This window comes from Vulpes vulpes, chromosome 1, assembly GCF_048418805.1.
Source record: "Vulpes vulpes isolate BD-2025 chromosome 1, VulVul3, whole genome shotgun sequence".
Taxonomy (NCBI): Eukaryota; Metazoa; Chordata; class Mammalia; order Carnivora; family Canidae; genus Vulpes; species Vulpes vulpes.
Genome location: NC_132780.1, coordinates 111785334 through 111808001, shown reverse-complemented (window position 1 = coordinate 111808001; position 22668 = coordinate 111785334). Strand labels below are relative to the sequence as shown.

Genomic DNA, 22668 nt, shown 5'->3' with positions numbered 1-22668 from the left:
ACCAGAAATCCATTTTGGATAGTAATTTTACATCATAAAAATGGGTTCTGGATTATTTGCTGTTCTGAATTATCCATGCCTTTGTCCTCTTTCCCTTGTCTAAGATTTTCTCTCTGATCTTTACATGAATGAGGATCCATGTCAGTCTTCACCACATTCCCTAATATTAGTGTCCTACATCTCCTTGGCTAAAATGATCTCACAAGTGTTCGCTCCAGGAGAGCAAATGAAACTTAAATATGGAGAAAATGTATTGTATTCTTTTTTTTTTTTTTGTATTGTATTCTTTTAACTTCAATTTTGTAGCAGGTGGCCTGTCCTCATCACATTTCCATCAGCTGAGAACCTCTTGTAATGATGTGGGGCTTCCAGTTGGATAAAACAGGAGACAATTGCATTTGGTTCAGACACATTGTGATTGGGGCCAAAGTTGGAATATTACATCATCTGCCATTTTGAGTATGTATATAGGGGTGTGTGTTTGTGAGTGTATGTGGGTACATACCTATACACCCAGGTGTGCACACATAACTATGCCCCAGTGCAAACCAGTAAGTGCTTGTCAAGCTTTTTGAAAGGAAATACACCAGCTGCTGGTGCACCTTGCCTTTTTTCCCTAAGAAATCAGTAATTTGGCAAAGCAGTCAGAACCCCAGAAGAAATGCCCTGTTTGATGAACATGGAGCCATCCATGTGGTCATTCAGCAGGACTCTGCCAGTTTTGTCATCAGTGAACATCATGGCTGATGAATTAAGGCCTGGATATAATCTCTAAAGAGTATCTCTAGCTTACTATAGGATAAAAGAGAGTGAAAGAAATGCTTGAAGAAGGACTTTCTTATCATAGCTTTGGTTTTCCCATTAATCTTCCTTTCCACCCATGATGCCCTTGTGCACTGTTATCTTGAAGAGTGTAAGCTGGAAGTACTCCTGCAGGATGATTGAATTGTTCAAATTTCCCTCTCTTAGTTTCCTATGGAAAGTATGGAGACAAGTGTTCCTGCTGCAGACTAAGACAAAAGCACTACTGAGTTTCTTGGAAGTACATTAACTCTGCTTTCTGTTTTCTGAATTCTGATGCTTTGACATTTGAGGTCTTGCAGACCCTGGAGGACTGCCCCTTGCAGGGCTAGACAATTTAGGCAGAGTAAGCAACTGGCCTGTGAGGATGCCTTTCAAATGCAAACCAACCACTTCAGAGTCCAGAGTCCTAATCACTTCCTTTATCAGGCTCTCAAACTATGGGACATTATCTACTAATCACCTCAGGCCCAGATACCAGACAACAAGGGAGAGCGTCTATACCCCAGAGCCCATTGAAATTATTCAACGTAGTGGATTCTAAGCCTGTTTACTCTGCTTCTCTTGTTCCTGCCCATGGAAACCATAATAAAGACTGTACCTATGTTTTCCAGCACTCCCTCTGCCTCCTAACTGACCCTGGTGCTTCTCCATGTAGCCCTCCATGACGTGGCATGTCCCTTCTCCTGAGAACTATGAGTAACTATCATTTCAATGGCTATGGTCTCCTAATCTGTTGGCCTAAGCATCCCTAAGTAATAATTTAAAACAGGAATGCATGCTATACTGAGTGGCAAATCACAAGAAACTATATCTTGAGGTATGGTTCTTCCACAAGACTCTCTCTGATCCCATCAACTTACAATGACCTTATCCTCTTATGAACATCTAATATCACTGCCTATGACTCTCATTTAGAGACATATAGACATTTAGATATATGCCACTTCACAATAATGTTGTTTAAATTTCTTGTGTATGTTCTTGTTCTTCAGATGAAATATAAATTTCTCAGGTGTACAATTTCTATCTTCCAATAACTGATGAACCAATGAATGAATGAACAAATGTAACTTACCAAATTTGATCCAAAACTTACAAAGATCTTACTTTGTTTTTCCTGAACTTTCTCCCCCGCCCTTTTTTTTGTTTTGTTTTTAAAGAATATTTTATGTATTTATTTATTTACTTGAGAAAGAGACAGAGAAAGAGAGAGAGTGAGTAGGAGCCAGGGGGAGGGGCAAAGGGAAAGGGAGAAGCGGTCTCCCCACTGATCAGGGAACCTGATGCAGGGCTTGATCCTAGGAACCCAGGATCATGATGTGAACCTAAGGCAGAAGCTGAGGCACCCAGATGCCCTATTTTTTTTTTTTTTAAGTAGATCCCATCTCCAGTGTGGAGCCCAATGTGGGGCTTGAACTCATGACCCTGAGATCAAGAATTGAGCTGAGATCAGAGTTGGACACTTAAGCAACTGAGCCACCCAGGCACCCCTAAACTTTCTCTTTGCAGATCACTTTGTATGACTGTGACAAGCCCAAAATTGCAAATCTGGCTGTTTTCTTCAAACAGACAAACAAACAAACCCAATAAATACTGAATTATTTCCCTGTACTTGTAATCACATATAATTGTCACGAGCATCCATAGCTTGTTTGCTGTCTGTAGGAATAGCATAGCAATATTGGGTGCTGGTTAGGAGTGCTGTTTTGGATTTAGACAGACTTAGTTTAAATACTAGCTCTATTACTTATTAGTTACATCTTTGGTCATTTTAGATCTTCAATTTCTTCATCTATAAAATGGGGATAATAATACCTATCCTAGAGGGATTTTATAAGGATTACATATGTAAAGTTATTAGCATAGTACTGGTGTATGGTAGGTGCTCAGTAAATAGTATGATTATACATCTTTCTTTGCTTGGGACACTATTCCTGTTGTTCTAACATCATTATTAATAACACACTTTTTCCCCCCTAAATTTTGAAGTTTAGGCAATAAATTGTTCTATTATAATAAATGTACTTTTGAACTTTTTATACTGACCACTACTTAAATATGTGTGAAAATAAAATATATTTATAAATGAATACATGATTATGTTGGGGCTGTGTTGTAATCCTTTGCAATACAGTCCACCCCATTCATTTGTCTCCATTGTGGAGAAGCAGAATACAGTATAGTGGCTTAGAGCACTGACTTAGGAGTCAGACAGCCTGGACTTAAATCCCAGCCATGCTATGTCCTACCTGTGTAAATTTAGATCATTTATTTACCTCGTGTGTCTTAGTTCCCTCACCAGTAAAATGGGAACAATAAAAATGGTACTTTTATCATAGGGTGTCATGAGGCTGAAAATCAGGACATGAATTTTAAAATGCTTACAATGGTGTCTAGCACATAGCAAGTCCTCTGTTAATCTGAGTGGTTATTGTTGCCTCCATGTCAGTGGCACCTAAATTGAAGTCAGCTTGATTCTGTTTCCTGTGAATTGCCACTGGTATAGAAAGCAACCCTAATATTACCTTCAGTTTAGCTTATGAGTCTGCATAAGTGTCTTAGATGATAAAGTCTTAGAGGAGCTTTGCACAATAGTGTGTGTGATTCTACAAGATATAAATATGTTTTACCAATGCCACAGACTGAATTATAGCCCCTCCATTTGTATGTTGAAGCCCTGACCCCCCCGTGTGACTTTATTTGCAGGTAGGGCTATTAAGAAGTATCTAATATTAAATGAGGTCATAAGGTTGGGACCCTAATATGATAGAACTGGTGTCCTTATAAGAAGAAGAAGAGACACCAGAGATCTCTTTCTCTCTCTGTGCATACACAGAGAAGAGGCCATGTGAGAAGAAAGCAAGAAGGTGGGTGTCTACAAGTCAGGAAGAGAGTCCTTGCCAGAAACCAACCCTGAGAGCACAATAGCTTTGGAGTTCTAGCCTCCAAAACTGAAAAAATAAAATTTCTGTTGTTTAGGCCACTTAGTCTGTGACATTTGTTATGGCAGTCTGGGAATTTAATACAGATAATAAAGGTTGTGCTCCCAAGATTAAGCATAGAAAAAAAAATCTGTGTATAATTTAGGAATTAGACTAAAAACAGTAGAGGAGCCCTCTGTTTATGGGAGAATTAGATCAAGGGACATCAAATAAAACATTGATATTGTACATCTGTGAATCTGCTCAAGGATGAGAGGACTGCGGTGAACCAGACAGTACACATCCTGTTTAAAGACACCGAAATCTAATCTTCCAAAGTCCCCATACAGGCTAAACAGAACACATCAAGAGGATACTGGTCCTGTGGCCCTGCTCTAGCAAATGTCTTTGGAAGTACTGGTGAGTTGGATCGTCCTCTGGAGAGCACAGATATGGGGGTTTCATGAGTGAATAGAATCTACACAGTAGAGAGATGAGGACAGAGGGTATGAGAGAGGCAGCCTGGTAGGGAGGAGGCTGCCGACAGAATGGACTGCTAGGGCTGGGAAAGGGATACAGATCCATTTTGTCAGAGGAGAGACGTCATATAAAGAAGACTAGAAAACATGGATGGAAAGGTTCAGTCTGCATTTGGCTACAAGTTCTAAACTAATAAATTTGGATATCAAGTGGTTCATCTGAGAGAAAGTTATGAAAACATTGTTTTTAAATAAATTGTAAGTGCTTGTTTTCTTTTGTTTTGTTTTGTGTGTGTGTGTGTGTGTGTGTGTGTGTGTGTGTGTGTGTGTTTGTAAGTGCTTGTTAGGATGTTTGGGAGAAAGAAGGAATTGGAATGAGTTCCTGTGACCACACACACTCACCTAGAGGCTGGTTTGCCACTTGGTGGGCAGTGGTAGATGGCAGGAAGGCACATCACCTGGGGATTTTGTTAAGCTGTAGAGGATCATCTCAGCAAGTCTGAGATGAGGTCTGAGGTTCTACATTAAATAAACTGATGCTGATGATCCTGCTGGTACCTAACCATGCCGCAGGTTGCAAGGAAATGGATGACCTCTAAATTTACTGGTAGTCCCTTGATTTTACTACCTATCGTGCTGAGAAAACTGACTGAAAATTTACATTCAGTACGAGCTTGAGTCATTCTGCTCGTCCCTAGTGATGAAATTGGGTATTCTATTTTTTTTTAAATTTTTATTTATTTATGATAGTCACAGAGAGAGAGAGGCAGAGACACAGGCGGAGGGAGAAGCAGGCTCCATGCACCGGGAGCCTGATGTGGGATTCGATCATGGGTCTCCAGGATCGCGCCCTGGGCCAAAGGCAGGCGCCAAACCGCTGCGCCACCCAGGGATCCCGAAATTGGGTATTCTAGAATGCCAACTCAAACCTTGCAGAAAAATGACTGTACACACCTCCTTGCTTTGCAAAGACAGCACCACATACTGTGAGTTAACAGGAGCAAGGAGAAAGTACACACAAGATTTTGGAAAGAATGGAACTAGATTTGGACTTAATGATAAAGAAACCTTGTAATCTCTGGAAGGAAAGATATAAAGGGAAGAATTATGGGACTTAATGATAGATCACTTTTGTTTAAGAGTAGAGTTTGTATGCGGAATATAAAGAAAAAATGGTCAAAATCAGAGAAACAGTAGAAAAGCGGTTGCCAGGGTTGGGGAAATAGAGAGAGGTTGGTAAAAGGTACAGACTTTCAGCTATAAGATGAATAAAGTCTGAGGATCTAATAATAATGTGCTGACTATAGTTGATAACACGGTATGTACAATCGAAATTTGCTTAGAGAATAGAACTTAAATGTTCTCACCAAAGGGGGGGAAAAAGATATGTGTGGGGTGATGAATGTGTTAATTAACTCAATGGGGGAACTCCTTCCACGATGTATACGTATATCCAATCACCATTATGTACACTTTAAATATCTAACAATTCTATTTGTCAGTTATACTTCAATGAAGCTGAAATTTAAAGAAGATTGCTTTCTCACTAACTATAAAACTTAATCTCACTATATCATCATATAATCTGCATTAAGCTAGATGTGAACAAAATATTTTCTCAAATCATTTTTCCTAATAGCTCCTTTTAGACCTTGAAGGTGTAGTTATACAGAAAACACTTCATCAGCGGCATGCTAAAAAATATTTAAGAATCACAAACTTTCAATTTTTTTTAAAAAAAGGTTGTATGGATTTATTCAACAGAGAGAGAACCAAAGAGCACAAACAGGGGGAGGAGCGGAGGGAGAGGGAAAAGCAGGCTCCTGGCTGAGCAGGGAGCCCAACTTGGGGCTCAATCTGAGGACCCCAAGATCATGACCTGAGTGGAAGGCAGAAGCTTAACCACCGAGCCACCCAGGTGCCACACAAACTTCATCCCCCTAGCTACCCCTACCGCCACTCCCCATCCCCGGCTGATGGAGAACCATTTATTAATTTTATGTACAGAAAATTCGAAGTGTCCACTCAGCCCAGTTTGGTGACCAGTTCTTTAGCCTTTGCTCTTTCCAGCTTGGTGATGAGAGTCACTGACATCGGACTCAGGACGTTGCCTCCCCAGTTGCAGCAGATGCCATCATATCTGTCACTGTAATTGGTCCTGATGACTTAGCCTGAGCTCCTCTGTCTTCCGAGTTAACCTGTGTGAAGGCAACAGTGGTGCAGGTCCTCCTGTGGACTAGATGCCCCAGACCTTCCCCCTGATAACACAGTAGGGAACCCCCCGTCTTATGATACAGGATGGGCAGGAAGACCACTAGCTCAATGGGATCCACAGCATGGGTGATCATTCCCAGCTGAGCCTTCTTGGTTTCCACCAAGATGGTGACAGTATTAACCCCAGCTTGAAGGACCGACAGCCTCTCCTTTGCCTGCAGCTTTCCTCTCAGCCCGGAACAAGCTCTGCTTTTTCTCTTGCTGTCTCTGGTCTGTGTTTGTGGGCCAATTTAAGCAGTTGGTCTGTTGAAGGCCTGGGTGAACTGGTTAATTGTGGGAGGCACTTCTAGATGTTTATGGAGAATAGCCCTTTGCAGTTGTAGCTGGATGTAGTGGGGCCATTTGACAAAGTGGTTGAGGTCCCTCTTGGGCTGGATGTTCTGTCCAATGCCAAAATACTTGGGCCTTTTCTCACACAGGGGATTGACCACCTCTCACAGCAGGGGCCGGGCCCGCCTTCTTCGCCTTTCCCTTCTTTCCTTTCGGCATCTTGGGTTGCTAGAGGAGAGAGTCAAACTTTCATTTTTTAGGAGTTTTCCACCTTGGTACTTTTTCCCTTTTAATTCTTTGAGACATGATCACTTTTATAAAGTCAGTTAAAAATCATTACTTTAATACTTGCTTAATCCACTCTTCAAAAGTGTCTATCATTTTATCGTATGGAAAGGTATGAAGTGGATCTTACAGAGGAATTGAGATGAAGGCTGATGATGGGCTGAATTATATTTAACATGGAATATTATGAAAAGGTGAATATAAAATAGAACATGGTGATGGTGACTTGTTTCTAAATCAAAAGGACGTTGAATTTTTAACAATAGCAGTAGTTCCTATGATTTTTGTTTATATAAAGTACCTCAACTCTAGAAAAGTAGAAGTTAAGGAATGGAAAATATTCTTTGAAATCATGTGTTTCATGACCTTCATTTTACAAATGAGAAAGTCAAGGCTCACAGCATCACAGTGACTTGCCCATGACCACTCAGTATATGAGTAGCAAAATTAGGAGTGTGGTTCCCTCTTTGCAGTAAAAGAGCTGTTTCCTTGATACCATATTGCTATCTTTTGGACAACCAGTAATGTTACCATTACTAAGATTAAATATTGTCCCTCAATATGCTTTGTCATTTTGGGAGAGACATGAATGATACCTGTGTGCATTCTGAGAAGATTTTATAGAGGAAAGAGGCCTTTAGTTTGTCCATAAAAAATTGAGTAGCAAATGAATCTGCAGAAGGTTTTTAGGACCCAGAGATGGCAATGTTAGCTCAAGCTCCAAGAGCAAAAGTAGCAGGAGATAATCCTGAGACCTGAGGACAGTGAGTACCTGGAACGATTGGTCAGCAAAATTGGGTGAGAAGGTGGGGCCAGCAATAAAAAATCTAGGAAAGCCAGGAAAGGTGTTGAACTCAAAGCCAGAACCGGTGGTGAACTGGGAACCAGTGGAAACCAGCTGTCAGAGCTTCTTGTCCCAACTTAGAGTTGAGTAACATCACATCAGCAGCTTGAAACTGGATATGGTGGGAGTATTTACACCATGGAACTCAGCAAACCCTACTAACAAGGAATTTTTGTTATTGTTGTTCCTGGAGAGCCAAGGTGCCACCATATCCAGACAAAATGAAAATCTACACTCCAGTAGCTGGCCTAGAGCCTGCAGGAGGAAGGAAAAATTGAGAGGAGGACTGGGGAGATAGGAGCCTCCACTGTGCAGTCTGTTGAGAAGTTTTCAAGGCATGTTTTCCCATCCAATTTTCATAGTAAATATTAAGTATATGTCCGTTGCCCTTTAATTTGTAGAACCAAGAGATCCTAACTTCCAGATTATTCAGTCGGGTGCTACCCATAGCTTTCTGGATTTTTTCAGACTTTGGCTCAATTCCAAAGTGCTTCAGGTAGGAAGAGAATGAGGATCCCCATCAAGAAAAGAATAAGCTATGGGACGTCTAGGTGGCTCTGTGGTTGGGTGCCTCTGCCTTCAGCTCAGGGCATGATCCTGGAGACCCGGAATTGAGTCCCATATCAGGCTCCCTGCATGGAGCTTGCTTCTCCCTTTGCCTGGGTCTCTGCTTCTCTCTCTGTGTGTCTCTCATGAATAAATAAATAAAATATTTTTTTTAAAGAAAAGAATAAGCTAAGAAAAAGAGAGTCTAAAGACTGAAAATAATTTTGTATTACATTAAACTCTAACTCACATCTATCATGCCTAAGGCAAGGTAAGATTTTCATCAAAAATTACCATTATATTAACTTCAATCAGGTGAAAAACTCCCAGCATACCCCACATCATGATTTTCCTTATTACCATCAACACATCACCGCCACCAGAAGCAAAAGCACTATCATTTATTGAGCAACTACCTTAAGTCAAGCCTTATGCTAGTCATTCAATAATTATTTATTAAATGGTTATCATGTGCCAGGCTTGTACTAGATTAGTGGTTCTCGGTTTCCTTGGTACCAGGACCTCTTTACACTCTTAAAATTTGTTTAAGGCCTCAAAGAGCTCTGATTTTGTAAATAATCAGAGCCATTGATACTTACTGTATTCAAAATTAAAACTGGGATATTTAAAAATATGTGTTAATTCATTTAATTATAATAATGTAAGCCCATTACATGTTAACATAAATAACATATTTTGTATGTAAGATAACTATATTTTCCAAAAGGAAAAAATTCTGAGAAGAGTGGTATTTGCTTTATAATTTTGCAAATCTCTTCTGGTTTAAAAGAAGGCAGCTAGACTTTTTCATATCTGTGTCTGCATTCTATCGGTTGCAAAATCTCTCATATGTAGTTTCTGGGAAACTCCATTTTACACTTGTGAGAATGGCAGTGGAAAAGGCAAATAATATCCTAATGTTCGTACTAAAGGCAGTTTTGACCCTATCGGTCCCCTTCCAAAGTTTAGGGACCCCAGGAGTCCGCAGACCACACTTTACAAACTGCCATATTACACTGGGTGTTTAACCGTAGGGACCTTACATTGTAAGGCTAAGTCTCTCTTATGACATATTTAAGCCCATAATCCTATAAGATAACTACTTCTATTGCCTCTATTTCTAACATGGGGAAACCGAGGAGCAGAGAAATATATAATATGAAGGTATTATTGGTAGAATTAAAAGTGGCAGAGCTGGTACTCAGCCTAGGTGTGTCTGATTCCTGAGACGATGCTTGTATCTGCTACACAAGCTGCTTCCTAATGCACACACAAAGAGCAAAGCTCATTAACTACTTTTTGAAAATCCCACCTAGCCAGGAAAGTTCAACCATCTTTTGAAGAGATTCTTTACAAAACAAGTTCTAATCCAGTAGCTGCTACTATTCTTTTGTCATAACTGAAAATATGATGTCTAGGCAGGCCTTTTGTTTTGTTTTGGTTTTTGAAGGATGGGAAGTGACTGGGATGGCTGATGTACTCTGAGAATTTGGAAGTGAAGAACATGACCTGACCAGGAGATGACAGTCTTTGAAACAAGCCTAGCTGTATTGAGATCAAATAAGGAAAAGGTTGGTTTGGTGTTTCCGGTCACTGAGAATAGTGAGCTGCCATGGTCAGCAGAGCTCTCTATTTCCCCAAGGATTCCTTTCTGGCTGCAGAGGTGTAGTGGCACAAATTAATAGCTTTTCTTTACTGAGACCAGGTAATAAATCTGGGTGCCATCCATGATGGTACTTAAGGGAAAAAATGGGTTACAGATGTCACTATTGTCAGATGGCCCAGGGATGGTGCAGACAATAACTGTGACATCATCATAATCTATTGACAAAATTTCTCAGGGGTTTTAAAATTTTTTTTTTTTATGATAGTCACAGAGAGAGAGAGAGAGAGGCAGAGACACAGGCGGAGGGAGAAGCAGGCTCCATGCACCGGGAGCCTGATGTGGGATTCGATCCCGAGTCTCCAGGATCGTGCCCTGGGCCAAAGGCAGGCGCCAAACCGCTGTGCCACCCAGGGAGCCCCTCTCAGGGGTTTTATAAAGAAGACTCTCTTTACATATAATCTCTCCTTTCTACTACCTCAGTACCATGAGGTGTAGCTACCACAGAATTCTTTCAAAAATTATAAGGTCTGGAAAGAATGTTCAAAGATCACCTGGCTTTTCTCCAGCATTCTAATACTACAGTAAAAAGTGCATGAGCTTTGGAGTCATAGAGATGAAGGTGTAATTGCAGGATCTGCCAGTGATGAATTGTATGGTCTTGGATAAATGAGCTCCTGAGCTTCAGCTTTTCCATCTGCAAATTGGGGAAGACAAAATCATCCTCGCGGGAACACTGTGAGGCTTAAATGAGACACTAAGGAAAGGGCATAGACCAGTTCCTCGCGTTCAAAGACAGATGTTAAAGAGACATTACTTCCCTTTTTCCTTCTAAGTACAGTGACTGTAATTTATCATCCCAAATGAAATATTCCTGAGAACAAGGAGAGGCTCAGTTAATAATTATACCTGAATACCTGATGTAAGCCGAGAACATCTTGGGCAATCCAGGTGCATGATCGCCCTTTCTTTGTGTAAACTATTCTGGAAGGCAGCTGCGCATTGGTACTGACATAATTTTGTAATGTCAGAATAGTGCTTTTTTTCTTTTTAATTAATAAAAATTAACAGACCAGTTTCTAGAATAGTTGTAGATTTACAGAAAATCAAGGAGGTAGTAAGTACATAGAGTTAGTTCCCATATACCACCACCCTATACACCAGTTTCCACTACTAACATTTTGCATCTGTGTGGTACATTTGTTACAAGTACTGAACCAATGGTGATATATTATTGTTCATGAACGTACATGATTTATACTAAAGTTCACTCTGTGTTGAATAGTTCTATGGATTTTGACAGATGTGTAGTGCCATGTTTGTCTACTATTTCAATATCAAACAGAATGGTTTCAACATCTAAAAATCCCCAGTGGTTTACCAATTTATCCCACTCTGCCCCCAACCACTGGCAGCCACAGATCTTTTTATCTCATATAGTTGAAATCATGCAACATTATAGTCTTTTCACACTGGCTTTTTAAACTTAGCTATATGCATTTAAAATTCGTCCATGTCTTTTCATGGTTTGATAGGTTCTATCTTCTTATTGCTGAGTATTATTCTACTTGTTTATCCATTCACCCATTAAAGACATCTTGATTGCTTCCAGTTTGGGGATATTATGAATAATGCTGCTATAAACATTCATATGCAGGTTTTCATGTGGATATAAGTTTTTAACTTGGGAAAAAAAAAACAAACCTAGGAGTGTGATTGCTGGATCACATAACAAGACTATGTGTAAGCTTCGTAAGAACCTGTCAAGGGGAACCTGACTGGCTCAGCTGGTTGAGTGTCCAACTCTAGGTTTGGCTCAGGTCATGGTCTCATGGGTCATGAGATGGAGCCTTGGGCTGGGCTCTGCGCTCAGTGAGGAGTCTGCTTAAAGATTCTCTCCCTCTACTGCTCCCCCGACTCATGCACACATACACACACACACACACACACACACACACACATACTCTCTCTGGAATAAATAAATAAATCTTAAAAAAGAAAAGAAACTGTTTTCCAGTGTGATTGTACCCTTTGGCTTCCCATCAGCAATAAATGCGTCTCTGTTGCTTGATATCCTCACCAGAATTCAAACTAGGCAGTTCTCTCATTCTTTTTGTTTCTCACAGATCATCACTAATTCATGCAGTCCTCAATATACAACTAGCAATTCCTTAACTGTATAAATCATTTTGTGCTTAAGTTAAGCTAGTTGAATCCCCTTCCCTAACTTTGGTTCCGTGAAATGTTATCAATCATGATTAATCTAAAAAGCCAGTTTTAAACATCAACAATAAGAAGGGTCATGATTATTTTTGCTCAAAGAACTGCATACAAATTTAGTGGTTTCTACGAAACTATTGTTTTTAAAACAATTTATTTTTCTTAAACTGGAAAGTAATAGAATCCAAAACTATTAATATTTGAATTTTCACATATTTTATTAAATGTTCAAAATTAATCACTTGAGAAATGAGAGACAAAAGGAGAGAGGTGAGGGAAAGGTTTCGCTACTTATCAAATACGTTGGGTTTTTTATTTGCTTGATGTCTTACCTGTTCTGCTTTTGCCAGAGTACCACTAGCCAATTGTGCTTTTCATATAAAAATTTTGATTAGGAAGTGAGGCTATAACTCCCCTAATCTAACACCTGTGTTTGTGCTTAATATGATCTGAGTAGATAGTAGAACAAAATGAGAATGGAGCATGAAACCAAATGTTTTAAAACCGAACACATCATCTCCTGACCTCATGAACCTATCAGAGTTTCCTGCTGTCATTTCTCCGTTCTGTTTTTGAAACCTCATTACCCATGTCACCCGCATTTGAAACTGTGCTGTCATCTTCGACTCTCTTCTCTCTCCCTTACCACTTAGTTATAAGCTGTCTTTGTACAGCAGTGGTGTTTTGTTTTGATTATACCATGGCATGGTTGGAGCAAATGAGAAAAAGACAGCTACAATGTCTTGCCAAATGTAACTTTGGATGACATTGCTAGACTGGAACATAGAAAACTGAATCTTTTAGTTCTTTCTTTTTTTTCCCTCTCTCTCTCTTATATACCCTGTCTTCTTTAAGATTTCAGGAAATCTTAAGAAGGCAACTGAATATGTTTCCCCAAATCTTGCCCAGTTGCTAGGGGAAAGAAGAAAATGATCTCCAATAGTCACTATTATAATACACATTACCTAGAAAAAAGAGATGGATTTTCTACTAACAATTCTCTGTTAACACTTTGGCATTCATTCATTTGTCAGATTCATCAGTGAAAACCATGGAAAATAGGACAAAACTCACTTTCTGGCCTTCCATTTGGCTTTCCTCCAAATGATCTTCTTCTTCTTTTCTTTTTTTTAAGATTTTAATTAATTAATTTATGAGAGACATGCAAAGACACAGGCAGAAGGAGAGGCAGGCTCCTCACAAGGGGCCTGATGCAGGACTCAATCCCGGGACCAGGCTCATGCCCTGAGCCGCAGGCAGACGCTCAACCACTGAGCCACCCAGGCATCCTCCAAATGATCTTTGACAATGACACTGGTGACATAGTATCTTTTCAAATGCAGAGGCAATCAAATTACTCCTCCATCTAGAATCCTTCAATGGCTCTCATTACATGCAAGATGGAGTCTGGAAAGATTTTGGTGATTTGCCTCCGACTCATTTTTTCCAGCCTCTCATCCTTGGCTTACTCCTTCAAAAGCAGTGCTGTCATTCTCTGATGAGTCTGCTCTCTCCTGCACATGCTGTGAAGTTCACTTGACAATCCCCTTATAATCAGGACTTAAATTAGGCAGCGTGTCCTTTCTATAGCTAGTGCCAATTATGAAGGCAGAGTTTACTTACTCACTTAACAAGAATTCACTGAGAGCCTACACTGTGCCAGATGCCACTCCAGGGCCTGGGGATGCTGCTGTGATCAAGGCAGACCAAATTCTCATTCTCAAGAATATAGACTAGTGTAGAGGAAATGGGTGGAAGGGGGAATTTTCACCTAATAAAGAAATACATGCTAATAAGTAAATTATAGGTAAATAAATAAACAAGAGAATTTCATGTAGTGCTATAAAAAATAACAAGAAAGTAAAAAGCATAACAGACAGAAACTGCTAGAAGTTGAAGTGTGGCCGGTAGAATAATGAGTCCCTGAAGATGTCCACCTCCTAATCCTGGGCTGTATGTTATCTTGCATGGCAAAGAGGATTTTGCAGATGTGATTAAGGTTAAGGACCTCAAGATAGGGAGAGCTGGTGGATTATTCGAGTGGTTCCAATCAAATCACAAGTTCTTAAACAAGGAGGAGCTTTCCCAGCTCAAGTCAGAGAAAGAGAATGATAGAAAAAGGAGCAGAATTGCTGGTTATGAAGATGAAGGAACGGCACCATGAACCAAAGAGCAAAATGTCCTACACAGTGGAAAAGGCAAGGAAGCGGATCCTCCCCAGGATGGGCCTGAAAGCAATGCAGCCTGCTGACATGTAGCACCTGTGACACCAGTGTCAGTCTTCTGGCCTACAGGAATGTAAGATTATAAATGTATGTTGTGGAGGCCACTAAATTGGGCTACTTATGACCAGGTAATCAGGGATGTATTCTCTGAGGAGGAACCCTTGAGCTGAGAGCTGAATCATAGCGGGAAACCAACTCATGAACTTCAAAGGAAGTGTAGTCCAGACACAGGGAAGCCTAAATGTCTGAGGTTGGAGCAAACTTGGTATGCTTTAAAATGACGTGGAGGCCACAATGGCTGGCATGTGTTCGTGAGAGGGAGAGCAGTCCAGGATGAGATCGGAGCTCCAGGCGGGCCCAGGCTGTCAAGAGCCTTTTGCTGCTTTAACTTCCATTGTGGTTTTGCCATCATGGGATTGTGCACACATGGAGCCTCCCCAGTTCACTGTGAGTCCCTTGAGAGCCTGAAGAGCAGGGACCAGTCTCATTCATTTCTGGACCACCCCCCCGCCCCCAGCATAAAGTTACAAGCTCAAATGTACAGCTGTGGGATAGATGCTGGAGATTCTTTAGAAAAGCAGAACAATAGTAAGATTAATCTGTTTGGCATTACCAACTACTGAGAGTTCCCTGAATTTTAATTTCTTGCTTGTCATCATTGGGTAACCATTTTAGGGCATATTAAGGGAAAGTGATTTGTGGTAGTATGGTAGATCAAAAAGCAGCAATTCAGATGATAAAACAAAATTGTTGTCTGAGGTCCCTGGTGGGATTTTCTTTAACACTGCTATCATAATCAGGTTTATTTCTCGTTTTAAAAAATAGCAATAGCCCTTGGGTGTTTATTAAATAAAAAATTTTCCTAACAGAACTATTTTGAAAACCAAAGTGGAGATAACGTGCATTCTATTATTGCAAGCAAGTATTTGTAGAGGGCCTATTATGTGCCAGAAGCTTATCTCAAGCAAGCCCCACTCCACTCGGCTGAGGCTGAGGCTGGTGCTTTTATCATTTCCATTTCAGAGATAGGAAACTCAGCCACAGGGGGGAAATATGACCCCAGGTCTCTTGCTCCAGAAGCTACATTCTTAAATACCAGTTTACTTCCCTCCCTTCCCAAAGGAAGGGGTAGAACCAGGAATTAAACATAAAGTCTCTCAGGAAAATGTATGGTATTTAAAGGGATTTAAAATTTCACCTCTACAAGTTCTGTTAATTTTTTTCTTTCTGTAGTTACTGTCTGATTAAAGATCATCAAAGAATCCCTTGTAAAATATATTCTATGATGGAGCAAAACAGGATAGGGCTATGAAGGCATACCTTCCCTGAAATTGTCTGTTAAAAAATAATTAACTTGGGTTTTAATATTATGATCAGAAGAAGAAAATGCTGCTGCTTTTGTCACTGATGGATGGGATGAAATATTTTGAATTCAGATAATTTATTTCTTTTTTACATTTGAACTGCCTTCTAAGACAGTTCCAATTTGTGATCTAATCTCCAAACATTTATTTTTTATTTTTTGTCTCTAATTTGAAAGAGTCTGGCAATATCTCTGCTTCAGACTGGTAGTTTGTATATTTAACCAGTCAATGCTAAATTATTTTCTATAAAATTAATTCAGGCTGTCACTATCATTGAAGATAACAGTGTGAGATATATATATTCTTTGCCTGGTTCAGTTGCCTGAGATGTTTTAGATCAATTTGGGGAAAATAAATGGAATAAATAAAATCAACAGATGAAAATAAATACCTTCATTTTTAATTTGTTCTATATGTACGGTACTCCCATCCATTAGTTATTCTATTTAAATTACAATGAATTGGTAGAGGAAGATGGATATCTTTTAAGATTGGGTCTGATGTGTTCATGAAGCTGAAGTCCAGAAATGAAAAATATTGAGTTCTTATTCAGTTCTTTTATCGATTCACTGGACAGCATGTGGATAAATTATATCACATCTTATTTGTTTGTCCTGCTACTGATATAAGAAAGTGTCTTAGTGTGTTCAGGCTGCTATAACAGAACATCATAGACTGGGTGACTAATAAACAATAGAAATTTATGTCTCATAGTTTGGGAACTTGGGAAGTCTAAAATCAAGGTGCCAGGAGATTTGATGTCCAGTGAGGGCTAACCTTCTGGTTCATAGATAAGTGTCTTTTTGCTAACTCCTCACATTGTGTAAGGGTCAAGGGAACTCTCTGGGTTTTTAGTTTTTATCTGTAAAATGGGATCTGTAGGACATGCCTTAGCTTGCTCCTCGTTAGACCTCAGAATGGAAATTTACTTCAGAAGAATTCAGAATCAGCAGAGCATTTGTGTTCTGTTTTTGAAGAGAGGGAGAGCACAGGCAGGGGCAGAGGAATCAGGACTTGACCAGGCTCATGACCTGAGCTGAAGGCAGACACTTAACCGACTGAGCCACCCAGGTTCCGCAGGGCATTTATGTTTGTTTGTTTGTTTGTTTTAAAAAGATTTTATTTATTTGTTTGACAGAGAGAGAGAGAGAGAGAGAGAGAGAGGAAGAGAGCACAAGTGGGCAGAACGGGAGAGGGAGAACTAGGCTTCCCCACTGAGCAAGGAGCCCAATGTGGGGCTCCATCCCAGGACCCTGGGATCATGATCTGAGTCGAAGGTGGACACTTAACTGATTGAGCCTCCTAGGCACCCAGAGAGTTTATGTTCTTCTTTCTTTTCTTGTTTTCTTTTTTTTAATACTGCAGTAGAACCTGAGAACATCCTGACTGCAGAGGCTGTATAGTCTCAGGAAGTGAGAAAAGGGGTAGCTTCTGATCCTCTCTATTTTTACTAATATCGTGTGATTGCTGTAATTTGTTCTGGGCTCTTAAAAAATGTTGAATGTGTCTTTAGTCTTGAAAAAAAACCAGATTTTACATGGAGTTTATAAATTTGATACATATTAGAGCAAATCAGAGGACACTGTAACACAAATCACTTACCATTTTGAGAAAAAAAAAAAAACATCCGTTAAATTGAGTCAGCCAGATAATTGGTCCCTCAGTACAATCAATGTCTTTAAACACTGAATTAAAAATTGTTCCGGTCGAAACTAAATTTGCATGCAGACACTAAATATGTGGCACTTAGGTTTTCTTAAATCCTAAAAAAAACTAAATACTCTAAAAAAAAAATGGAACACTTCCCATTTCCTGCTCAGCTGTGTGGAAGTTTAACTGCTGGATTTCTAGAGAAATTATCTTATGTAGACCAAGATTCTTTTCATTTGTTTGTTTTCTGATATCATATAAATTTCCAGTAATTTCTTGTGAAACTATGTTTGGATAAGAAACTTCCTTTCCATGCTTGTTTAATCCGATAACAACCTAACTGTAGAACTACGTTTTAGTGCTCCCTAAGTCAAAATTACCTTGGCAGCTGACTTATAATTTCACATTATTAGTGGCCCACAACTCACCCAGCATCTTCCTTGTTTTATGCTAACCAAAATGAATGAATTAAAGTCCTTTTCTTTTTCTCCTCCACATGTTGCCTCCATCACAGCTTCGTGAGTGTGTATGTGCGTGTGCACATGTATTTAAAATAGGTTGTAATGGTTAATGTATGTGTCAACGTGGCTGAGCCACTATGCCCAATGTGAGTGAGGTCAAGCATTATTCCGGATGTCTCCGTGATGGTGTTTTTGGATGAGATTAACATTTAAATTGGTGGACTTTGAGTAAAGCATATTGCCCTCCATAATGTGAATGGGCCCATCCAATAAGTTGAAGGGCTAAATAGAACAAAACACTGACCTTCCACAAGAAGGAGGAATTCTGACAATACAAGGCCTTAGGACTCAAACAGCAAAATCAGCTCTTGACTGGAGTTCTGGTCTGATGACCTTCAGACTTGAACTGTGACAATGGTTCTTCTCTGGTTTCCAGCTGGCCAGCCCATCCTACAGATTTTATACTTGCCAGCCTCCATAATCACGTGAGCCAATTCCTTAAAATAAATCTTTTTCTCTGTATATACACATTCTATTGATTCATTCTCTGGAGAATCCTGATCAATACATAGGCATTCTGAATGGAACTTTGTGGCAGCAAATGTATATTATCTTTGAAACCCTGAGATGTATTAATATACAATCTCAACTTTCCTACTGCAAACCCAAATGATTTATCTTCTTTCTTTTGTCCATCCAGTTGTGTTTTGATTGAAAAATCTATGTTTATATATTGGAAATGGGTAACAGTTAAATGGATAAATTATGTATCAGCCTCAACTTTCTCACTGCAAATTCCTCTAGGGCATGGAATAGGAAATGGGGAATACCAAATAGCTGCCAGCGTCCTCTTGAAGAGGAGAGTGCTGGGCTAAAGTCTTCACATTGCAGCCTCTTAATGTTTGATTTTTCTGACATACTTGCTGCTGAAAAAGTGCTTAGGACTATTGTAAAACCACATAAGACCCACTATGGTCTTGGGGGGATGCTTCTGTTTACCAAAAGAAATCCCTCAGAGAACAATTGACCTAGGTACATAGAGAGAAATTGACTTTGAGAAAACAAAATTTCCATCTATCTGTGATTTTGGCGGGCAATCTAAGTGACTGGTCATATCATCTCCTCAGTCCTCAAACTAGAGTACTGAAATGGTATTTTATGGGCATATGGAAAACTATAGCATAAATATAGTCCACTTTTCTTTAGAGTCAATTTTTCAGTTTTATTGAAAACCATAATAAATATCCCTAGCCAGCAAGTTAAAAGTGTTGTTTCAAATTGAAATAAATATCAATATGTTATGGACTAGAATGCAAAACTTGCAAAATTTTACAAAACTCCTAAGGGCTTTGCACTTACAGATGAATGTTTCCAATGGGTTCCCAGTCATCATCTGCTCCCAAATAGGAGTTAAGATGATATTCTCTACTGCCCTCAGCAATACACCTTTGATGGAAAAGTTTCAAAAGCACTATTTTAAAATAGGCTGCCTTTAGAAAGTGAAAAGTATTGAAGAAAAAGAGAACCAACTCCATTTGAGAGTTCTCTCTTCCTTTAATTAGTGAACTCTCTCAAAAAGGAAGCAATGGAAAGTAAACTATCAACAGTGTGTTTTAATGACGTTATGTTTTTGTTTTTAATTTCCTTCTCCATAAAAGCCCCCTTTTTATAAATATTATTTTAGTTCTCATTTTAAGAGCTATAATTTATTGAGGACTTTTAATTCTAGGTTTTCTATAATTTATTGAGAACTTCTAATTCTACTTGGGTTTTCATATTTACTCCTTTCAACAGCTCTATGAGATGGACATATTAAATAATCTTTAACAGCTCCATGAGACAGATGTATGAAATAATCTTGTGAGTGGCATGGATTTGCCTCCAGGTCTCCAAAGCCCATGGTTTGGGTTCATTGCCATGTTGACTTCCCCTATTTTTGCTCTCCTGGTTGAACCATCAAAGCACATTTACTGGGCAGTGGATATGTCAAGAGTGAAGGAATTCACATTCAGATAATACTCTGCTGTTGTTTTCAAAGCAGTCCATGTTTCATGAACCTGCAACAAAAGAAACTTCAAGTCATGATCTCTGAGTATGGAGAGTGCATGTTATATCAATTGTGTTTGGGTTATTGTACAGATAATTCTAAAAGATTAGGAAGTAGAGTGGAAGAGAAATACCAAATAAGGTTTGGTTAACATACTTTTGGTGACCTGTATACTTGGTGCTTAAGTGTTTTCCAGTATTTTGGGGCCACTGTAGGAACCAATGTGGCAGCATCCTATTATATTTGTCAGTTGATCATAGCACTGGCCTATAATTATAGGCAGGAGGACACTTGAAAATTTCAGTATTCCATAAAGAAGACACAGTCTACCCGCTTATGTAATATTTAATTTGCCAAATAAACAAATGTCTGGTTTTAATATCTCTAAATGATGCTTGTTGGAGAAAAACATGCATAAAACTAAATGCATTATTCAAGCTGGTGGTTTGCATCAGCAAATGCTAACCAGCAATGAGCCAATCCTGGTAGACCAGTTAAAACTCAACCATGCAGAGTAAGGACAGGACCCAGGCCCCAGAAAAACAAAGACAGTCATTTTTTTTTTAAATGACTTTATACAACCCCCTAATGTAATGATAGAACATGATACATGTGTAAAAAGGGCAAACAAGTGAAGGGATTAATTAATTTGTTATACATTTTTATTTTCTGAACAGCTCAATTTTAAGAGGGAAATCATGAATAATTGAAATACTCAGACAATTCAGCAATTTCATTTGGCCTGGAGTTTCAGTGTTTTCTTTCATCAAAAAAGTAAACATGGAATAAAACTGGCTAAGGTACATTTCTTCTTTATTTCTCTTGAAGTGAGACTTCCAAATGAATAGAAAACTGTACAAAGGCAAGCAAATGAAGGAATGACATTAAGGGTTTGCATAATTATCACAGTGGAAAATAAGCTGTTGAATAACTGAAAGGGAACTAAAATGTGACTGTGATTCTTTCATCCACCTACACAAACGTGCAGTAATCTACTGAGATTAGACCGAGTAACAGTCATTTTGATAGTTCTTGAGAATAATGACCTTGATGGATAAGTTGTGCACCTTACTTCTGTAGCCGAGGTAAGGGAGGCTGGGTGCACAAGGCAAGTTAATCCCAGTGTGATAGTTACAGAGCTATTCACACATGAACGGCATGCAAAGGAGAGAAAAGAAAGAAGGGCAAAAAAGAAGCCCAGGAAAGAAGGGTAAGGCTTCAGAAAGGAGGGAAGCATTTGATTTTAGTCTTGGAGGAAGACGTGATGTTTACTGCGCAAAAGTCACTTTATGGTGAGGAAAGGTCAAGTATAGCTCAGAGTGGCTAGAGAGAAAAAAAATCATAGGTTGGGCTGGTGGTGTGCTGATGCCTGCTGTGGCAGTGCCTACTTAGCAAGATAGAGATGGTGCCTTGTTTCTAATGCAAATACCTGATCGGCCAGCGTGTTTCCCCACATATTTGGATTGTGATCTGGGTCCCAGTAATTCTGCAAATATATATGTCTTTTGAGATGTAGGAACTGGTTTGCTGGGTCCTCCGACAAAAATGGTGCTCCCAACGCTCCTGTAATTCAGAGTCCAAGAGCACAGCATCTTTTAGGGCAGTAGTTTACATCCCAATGTTTATCTTTTTAAGAGACACAGCTGTGGCCTTTGGGAGGTTGGGTGCCTGAGAAGCGAGCCCTGAGAAAGCTATACATGGAGAAAGGTGACTTCTCCTCAGCCTTCCTCTATCACTGTGCTATCATCACCCTACATGTCCTCAATATAGTGCAGCATCAAAGCTAGTGCTGTGTGCTAGATGGGAAAATTTTTTTAGAGCCTTCTGTACCTGCATGGGAGCCCACACACCTGGATTCAAATTCTAGCTCTATCACTTGTTTTGGACAGGTTGCTTAATTTCTCCTAGCTGTAATTTTCTTGCGTGTAAAAAGAAAAAGAAAGAAAGAAAAGAAAAGCATAGTAATAAAACAGTAACACAATAATATAGGATTACCATAAAGGGTTGGCTCTATTAATGGTTGTAAACCATTTGGCTCAAACCAGGCAGTCAACAATCTTAGTCTTCCTTTCCGAGCCTTCCAAAAGAGAAACATATCTTTCAGTTTGAAGTAGACTGCTTCCAAATCTGGCACCATGGCTTAAATTGTTAGTATTGATAGGTCTGTCATTGAATTGAAGAGGTTTGCATTTTGTATTCCTTCCCACTCCAGGATTAAGGAAGAAAAATGATTGTTTTTAAAACCTAGACATTTTTAGTATCTTGAAATTTTAAGTCTATATTGTGTTTTCATTTCCAGATAAAACACAACCAATTCAGAGTTGTAATCTGAATCAATATCAAGGAAGAATACACTCCTGACCTATTTGTGGTAACAATACAATCTGTTCATTGCTTGTGATAAGCATTTATTACAAATGTTATGTTAGGTACTCCAAGCTTCACCATTAATAAGACTCTATTGACCAGGGTTATAGTGAACTATAAGATACGAAACCTCCCCTCTGTAGGGCAAGGGTATGAGGGAGTCCAAGATTCAAAATAAAACAAGGCAACATAGGATTTGATTGTGCCAAGGGAGTTTAGGAGAAGGTGTCATTATTGAGCTTTGGGGCTCTGAGGCACCAACAAACATTTTCATGGTCAGAAAAATTGCTGAACTGATTCCTTAAAGA

General features: G+C 39.3%; 1 protein-coding gene across 1 annotated transcript; it reads right to left on the bottom strand.

Annotated features, from left to right (window-relative positions):
* Positions 1-19913: 19913 nt before the first annotated feature.
* Positions 19914-22130, bottom strand: C1H3orf85 (chromosome 1 C3orf85 homolog). Its single transcript, XM_025990563.1, has 3 exons — positions 21989-22130; positions 21423-21556; positions 19914-20003 (listed from the first exon to the last, which is right to left on the bottom strand). Exons 1-3 carry the CDS (start codon positions 22128-22130, stop codon positions 19914-19916), a joined length of 366 nt encoding a protein of 121 aa, XP_025846348.1.
* Between the last annotated feature and the right edge of the window lie 538 nt (positions 22131-22668).